General features: G+C 41.1%; 1 protein-coding gene across 1 annotated transcript; it reads left to right on the top strand.

Moving 5' to 3' along the window:
* Positions 1-5,290: 5,290 nt before the first annotated feature.
* LOC105896233 (intelectin-like) lies at positions 5,291-7,646 on the top strand. The gene is made up of 6 exons (XM_031572813.2): positions 5,291-5,433; positions 5,563-5,810; positions 6,000-6,158; positions 6,250-6,370; positions 6,570-6,673; positions 7,321-7,646. Exons 1-6 carry the CDS (start codon positions 5,346-5,348, stop codon positions 7,471-7,473), a joined length of 873 nt encoding a protein of 290 aa, XP_031428673.1. The 5' UTR covers positions 5,291-5,345; the 3' UTR covers positions 7,474-7,646.
* The last annotated feature ends 224 nt before the right edge of the window (positions 7,647-7,870 follow it).

Below are 7,870 nucleotides of genomic sequence, written 5' to 3'. Positions count from 1 at the left end.
TGGTGTGTGTATCCTGATTAACAACCAGTGGTGTGTGGATGCGCAAAAAACGTTGTCGGGCTGCTCACCTGACCTCGAACATCTAATGGTCAAGTGCAGACCATTTTATCTGCCATTTGGTCGCTGTTTACGTTCCACCCCAAGCTGACACCAAACGGGCTATGGATGAACTGCATGAAATCATCGATCGGCAGGAAACTCTACACCCAGAGGCTGCATTCATTGTGGCAGGCGACTTCAACAAAGCCAACCTCAGGAAAGTTTTACCGAAGTATCACCAACACGTTAACTTTCCAACTCGAGGTGAAAACATCCTGGATCACGCCTACTCGCCGTACAGTCATGCGTACAAAGCCCGCCCCCGCCCTGCCTTCGGCAAATCGGATCATTCCTCTGTTTTCCTACTACCAAGCAGGCAGAAGCTGAAACGTGAAAAGCCTGTGATTCGCTCAATACAGCGCTGGACAGAGCAGTCAGATGAGGCACCATGTGACTGTTTTCAAACAACAGACTGGGAAATTTTTCGGGATGCCGCTGTTAACATCCATGAATACACTGAATTTGTATTAGGCTATATATGCAAGTGCATTGATGACGTTGTACAGCGAATGAACGTCAGAACTTTTCCAAACCAGAAGCCATGGGTGAATGGAGAAGTGTCTTTAGCACTCAAAGCCCGTACAGCAGCCTATCATTCTGGAGACCCATGTGAGTACAAAATAGCCCGATATGAACTCAGAAAAACCATCAAGCTGGCAAAGAGACAGTACAGAGAGAAAGTGGAGTCTTACTACACAGGATCTAACACCAGAGACATGTGGAGTGGGTTGAAGACTATCACTGATTATAAAGGAAAGAGCCATCAAGCAGAGGTCTCTGTTTCTCTTGCAGAAGAGCTGAACACATTTTATGCTCGATTTGAGTCTCACACCAGGTCAGAGGTACTGCTGGAGCAAGACAGCTGCCCTCTCCAGGTATCTGTGACTGATGTGTGCAAGTCATTCAGGAGAGTGAATGTGCATAAAGCTCACATACGTCACATCCCTGGCCGTGTTCTCAAGGCCTGCGCTCCTGAACTGGCAGAGGTGTTCAGTGACATCTTTAACCTCTCCCTGTCCCAGTCTGTCGTCCCCAATAGCTTCAAGAGGGCCACCATCATCCCAGTTCCTAAGAAACCATCAGTGAGCTGTCTCAATGATTACCGCCCTGTCGCACTCACCTCTGTTGTGATGAAATGCTTTGAGAGGTTAGTCAAAGACCACATTACATCCTGCCTGTCACCTGCATTAGACCCACTCCAGTTTGCATATAGGCCGAACAGGTCTACAGATGATGCTGTAGCTTTGGCCTTAAACACTGCTCTCTCTCACCTGGATCAGAACAACACGTACGTGCGGATGCTCTTCATTGACTTCAGCTCCGCCTTCAACACCATAGTACCATCCAGGCTCATCATGAAACTACAGGACCTGAACATCAGTCCCTCCATGTGCAGCTGGATATTGAACTTCCTGACAGACAGGCCACAGGCAGTACGGCTAGGTAACATCACCTCAACCAGTCTAACACTCAGCACTGGTGCCCCACAGGGTTGTGTGTTAAGCCCACTGTTGTACTCCCTGTTCACCTATGATTGTGCAACCACTAACAGCTCCAACACCATCATTAAGTTTGCTGATGACACCACCATTATCGGCTGCATCAAGAATGGTGATGAGTCTGCCTACAGAGCAGAGGTGGCAACAATGACATCCTGGTGTCAGGATAACAGCCTGCTGCTTAATGTAGCAAAAACCAAGGAGTTGATAGTGGACTACAGGCGGCTGCAGGGAGAACATGCACCCATTCACATCGGGGGCACAGCTGTGGAGAGAGTCAAAAGTTTCAGATTACTTGGTATCAATATCAGCGAGGATCTGAGCTGGACACACCATATTGGTGTGGTTACAAGGACAGCGAAACAGAGGCTCTTTTTTCTGCGGCGACTATGGAAATTTGGCATGGACTGCACTGTACTGACCAATTTTTACCGCTGCACCATTGAGAGCATACTGACTGGTGGAATTACAACATGGTTTGGCAACAGCACTGCCCAGGACAGGAAGACACTACAAAGAGTGGTCAAATCTGCACAGCGTATTACAAGGACTGCATTGCCATCCATTCAGGACCTTTACAGCCAGCGCTGCAGGAGGAAGGCCAACGGATCATTTCTGACCCTAGTCATCCCTGCCACAGTCTTTTCTCCCTCCTGCCTTCTGGAAGGCGATACAAGAGTATAAGGTCCCGTACCAGCAGATACAGGGATAGTTTTTACCCACATGCCATGAAATATCTTTTTGCACTACAATTTTTTTCTCTTTTTCCTACCCTTTTTCTCCATTCTCCAGTATGTATTTATTTATTTATTTATGCTGGATACTCCATTCTCCATTTATTTATTCTCTAAGTTGAACAGACATTGAGCACAAAGAATTTCATTACTGATAAATGCTGTTTATGAGTAAATGATAATAAACTTGAACTGAACTGAACTGAACATCTTCGTGATAAAAAGAGGACGTCCTTCTAAAAGCAAACCAACTGGATCACCAAGGCATTATATGCGCATGCCCAATGGTTAGGATTAGCTCAGTCATCATTTTGCTCTCTACGAACACCATTTATATTTAACATTTAACATTTAACATTTACATTCAGATGAAACATTTATATTATTTAACAACTTTGTGTTACTGCCAAACATTATCCTTGCAAAAGTTAATGCATGAATTTACATGAATGTCTCTCTAAATGTTTGAAAAAGTGACATTGGAATATTGTCGTGCTTTTTTTCATATGATAATGCTAAATGTACCAAAACTGAGCAGGATTTTAGAACGTGGAACATTTTACAAACGGCGCCTCATTAAGAAGCGCAGCCGGAAACGAGGAACATTTATTTGGTTTATTTATCTGATTCCCCTTAATTGCTGTTGGGACAATAGAAATGGTCTTGGCCAAACCACTTCGGTAAGGTGTATTTTTACATGCCTGGGAATATGATTATTTAGTGGTTATTTCTTTGTTGATGTTTAGAACACTGAGATATACCGTATTTGTGTTTCAGGGTCGATCTTGTGATCTGTGTATTATTTGATTTTTGTGTATACCCCTTTTTTAAAGATGGTGCTGGCCACCTCTTTATATATGTTCACTTGTTCTGTCTAGGGAGAGAGCCTTGTCAGGTATGTGCATGGTAGTGATGCGCCGATCAAAAAAGCCGATCACGTGACGTAAATTATTTGCACGACTTTTTCCACCTGCATGCGTGGCAAACGGGCACTCAACAGCAGAGCGGAGCTTGGCAGTGGCAAGCAACATGAGTTCTCCCCTCTGGAAGTTTTAGTTAGTCAGTTTAATTTCTACAAATGGTGCATATAAAATAGGGTGATATTTAGCTGATTGAATCCCAAAAGGATCTGTATGAAGGTTATGAAATAGGTGCCAATCGCCACAGACTTTCCGGTAAGAACAGATAATGTCAAAGTTCCAATGAGAAGGTATTTATTTTCTACACACACACTCGCAAGACATGAATGGGTAGGATGAATATGAATGACTGATGACCGTGGTTTCAGAAATGATAAATAACAAGACATACAGATATGAACAATTATATACAACAAATATTTACACACATGAAGAATATTACGGCTATATCGAAGGTGGATCGGTCCCTTTAACTCCGTACTGCGTTACGGTGAACATTCCATTTACCCGTTAACAACGGTAACCATTTGAAATAGCGGAATAACTAAATGATGTAAACAATAATGATAATGAAACAGTGAATGATTAAAACCCTACATGAACTAATATCTATACTATATACTGTTGACATGAAACAGACTAACTGCTGGTTGATAGCTTTTTGAACAGTGCGAACTTTTTTTTATAGATAAAAGATTACCATTCCCCTGCCATTCTGTGATCGGCAGTGATCGGCAATCGGCTCATGTATGATCGGATGTAGGCCTACTCATGATCTTGATTTTGGTGATCGGCCCCAAAAATGCTGATCGGAGCATCTCTAGTGCATGGGCTTTGTGACTGCTGAATGTTGGTCGCTTATTTAGAGGATTAGCAGGTTTTTTTCTCCTCTGTGTCACATGCACAAACAATTAGTTTGTGTCTTGGACTACTTTTTTCAGTCAAACATGTTGCGACGTATTCTCCTGCTGACATGGCTTGCACTGTAATCACAGCCCATCCAGTGTCAACCAGGTAAGCTTTCCAGAAGCCTTACTGATTGCAGTGGCGTTTCTACATTAGGGGCACATGGGGCACTGCCCCACCAGATCCAGATGGCGCCGTAGTGCAGAAAGCTCAATACATCTGTGCTTTGTGGCAAAGTATATCTTATTTTATTTAATATACAAAGAAGCGATACAATTGTAAGTGTGTGTGTGAATAAACTAGACTCACAAGCTGCTCTCCGCTGTCCGTCCCCTTCTGGGGCAGCGCTGCAAATATAAGACTGTTGCTATGGAAACACCAATGAGCGTGAACGACACGGGCCAAAGTTTACATTGGGAGATGGGGCACTTTTAGATGTGCCCCACAAAATCTGCCTAGCAACCCGTGACCAAGAAAAAATAAATCATACAGATCGTACTCAGACAGATCTACGCTCGTTAGATCTACTAACGTTACTGCTCGTTAGATATCGCTCGTTTTCTAATGTTTTGGAACCAGCCTCCGTGTTTCAAGTTGCAGCCTGAAATAATTTCTGTTTATAAGACAACATTCTATGTAAGTTTTGTTCATTTAGCAGCATGATTTGTTGCTGTTATTTTGTTTCAGTTGTGCCTTTCGCTTCATGTTGTATGCGTGTGCCACAAGCTTGATAAAGCATGCACGTTATTTGAACTATGTCTATCTAATCTTTTTTATTTTATTGCAATCTATTTTATTTACTTTGTTGCTATATTATAAGCAACATATTTGTATCGCGCTGAGAACTGAAGCATGTGAAATGTAATTGAAATAGGATTTCTGCTCCCTGCCGGTACTCAAAAGGCAGCCCATAGCCTATGCCTACCTGGGCATATAGGCAAATTGCTTATATAATAATATAATAATCAGCTAGCTCTATTTTTGTGACGATGACATGACGTCATACAAAATTGCCCCACCAGAAGTGTATTATCCTTTTTTTTACGTTGACGCATCAAGTGACTGATTTGTGTGAATCAAACCATTTTTTGAAAGGGTCATATTTCCTTCTGATTTCTACATAAGGTGCTTCTAATGCTCCCGACACCCGTCTTTTCAATATTCTCAATGGCAATTCCAAGGAGAAAATGGACAACCTTTTGAAAATGCTGGACAGGTTAAGTTTTGCTGGACGTAGCTGCAGAGAAATTCAACAGAAATATGGTGCTCATGAAGGTGAACCCCTTTGTTCTGACAATTTACATTTAATTGACCCTTTTAGAACTGGTTTAACTACATGTGATATCTAAACTAAATATGTATCCAATCAGTTTTTCTCATCGATCATGCATGATTTCATTTCAGATGGTCTGTATTACCTCACCACCTCCAATGGTCTAGTGTACCAGAGCTACTGTGACATGACCACAGCTGGTGGTGGATGGACACTGGTAGCCAGTGTGCATGAGAACAACATGTATGGGAAATGCACTGTGGGGGACCGGTGGTCAAGCGAGCAGGGAAGCAATCCCAACCGCCCTGATGGAGAGGGGACATGGGCCAATACAGCCACCTTTGGGACTCCAGAAGGTGCAACCTCTGATGACTACAAGGTAATATCTTCTTTACTTTCAGTACATTCAGCTTAACGAGGAACTGAGTCAGGGGAATAACAACATAAGTAATGAGTGATTATATCTAAGAGTTAATGAGATTATATTCAAAAATACGTAAATATACCTTGATTGGACAGAATGCTTCAAATGGAGATTGAATATGAGGTCCTCAGTTCTCTTCCACAGAATCCTGGCTATTATGATATTGTAGGGGAAGATGTGTCTGTCTGGCATGTACGTAACAACGTTCCACTTAAACACTGGACCACTGCTTCCATCCTACGATACCACACAAAGACAAGGTTTCTTACATTCCATGGAGGAAACCTCTACCAGCTCTTCAAGGTACATGGAACATCAAAGATGATTACAGACACACAATAAGTCACACACAAGTATTTAACTTAAAGTCTCTTTCATCCTGTATGACTTTTAGCGCTACCCAGTGAGGTATAATGCTGGAGTGTGTCAGACCAACAATGGACCATCTATTCCTGTGGTGTACGACTATGGAAATGCTGAGACCACAAGAAACTTCTATGGCCCATATCCTAGAAGTATGATAAACTTACGCATTTTGTTAAAGCATGTGATTAAAATACACAATGACAAACTACGCTTACTAATAAAATTACTACTTCTAATATTTCCCCAAAGTAAATATAAAATCTACATACCCATCTAACGATAGAAAACAAAATACTAAAATTAACATATACACACTGGATTGAGTGTTCATTTGTTTTACTTTCACAGACGAATTAATTCCTGGCTTCGTCACCTTCAGAGTGTTCAACAATGAGAGAGCAGCCATGGCCATGTGTTCTGGAGTCAGACCCACTAGGTGCAACCCTGAACATGTAAGAATGACCACAACACAATTTCAACAATATCTGGATGATGTTAGCCTTGGTCAAATTTTTTAAGGGTCCAGTGTATAGTTTTTAGTGGCATCAAGTAGAAATGGAATTTAGTAGTATTCATAATCAATCATTTTTTCATTCGACATTTTACAACTTGATATACTTTTTATGATATCAGAATATTGATGGTGGTTTTCCAAAGAAATGTACTAAGTCGTAATGTTACTATGGATGATCTTTTTGTATATTTTAGTTGGGTTGATATAAATGATCACAGAAAGACGCTGTTATCTGTCTGTTAAAGCATATAGACAGATTATTTTTATCATACGAACAGACTTAATTTTGATAACTGAACTTCTTTACATAATTGGATTAGTTTTAGTCTTTAGTGTAATGTCATCATACCAGACAGGACACTACACTTTATGATGTGATGTCCACATCTAGGAAAAATCCGGTAGAGTTCTGGTGCTGAAACACATTGACAGCTTATTCTACATCGCTGGCTTTTACAGGCTGTATAACCCTCTACATCTGTAATACACATTTGGCTTCATGATGGTAGTTTTAGTCTAGTGCATGTCTAGAATGTATAACATTAGAAAATGTGTGCATTTCATGTCCTTCCTCTCTTCTGACAGTTTTGCATTGGTGGTGGGGGACACTTCCCTGAAGAAGCTCCTCGCCAGTGTGGTGACTTCACCGGCTTTGACTGGGATGGTTATGGAACAAATGTGGGGTGGAGTGCATCCAGAGAGATAACTGAAGCTGCTGTTATGATCTTCTACCGCTGAGTCTAGAATGAGGGTCCACAGATGAGCTGTGGCAGATGCAATATTTGGGAATTAATTTGTGCTCATACTGTGGAGACTGTTACTGTTTTGGATTTCTGCTTATCCTGAATTAAATGCCATCACATAAAGGGTGAAAATTAGTGCTGTCAAACGATTAAAATATTTAATCGCGATTAATCGCATTTATGTCATAGTTAACTCAAAATGAATCACGATTAATCGCAATTTTGTATCTATTCTAAATGTCCCTTCGTTTATTTATTTTTCCCATCATTTTATTTTTATTTTAATGCCCTTATCAACATGGAAAAGTTGATTGGCTTGCTTTATGCAAATGTTTTATTTTATTGAAAACCAATATTGCCAAACAGGGCGATACAAAATAAAATTATAAAGT

Source organism: Clupea harengus, chromosome 8, assembly GCF_900700415.2.
Source record: "Clupea harengus chromosome 8, Ch_v2.0.2, whole genome shotgun sequence".
Taxonomy (NCBI): domain Eukaryota; kingdom Metazoa; phylum Chordata; class Actinopteri; order Clupeiformes; family Clupeidae; genus Clupea; species Clupea harengus.
The sequence above is the reverse complement of the archived record's forward strand: the minus strand, read 5'-3'. Positions and strand labels throughout refer to the sequence as shown.

Bases quoted from the DNA above. Each gene is read 5' to 3' on its own strand.
- LOC105896233 (XM_031572813.2), top strand. From the start codon at position 5,346: ATGGACAACCTTTTGAAAATGCTGGACAGGTTAAGTTTTGCTGGACGT. The intron at 5,434-5,562 runs GTGAACCCCTTT...ATTTCATTTCAG, and splicing joins GAAATATGGTGCTCATGAAG to ATGGTCTGTATTACCTCACC. The intron at 6,159-6,249 runs GTACATGGAACA...TATGACTTTTAG, and splicing joins ACCTCTACCAGCTCTTCAAG to CGCTACCCAGTGAGGTATAA.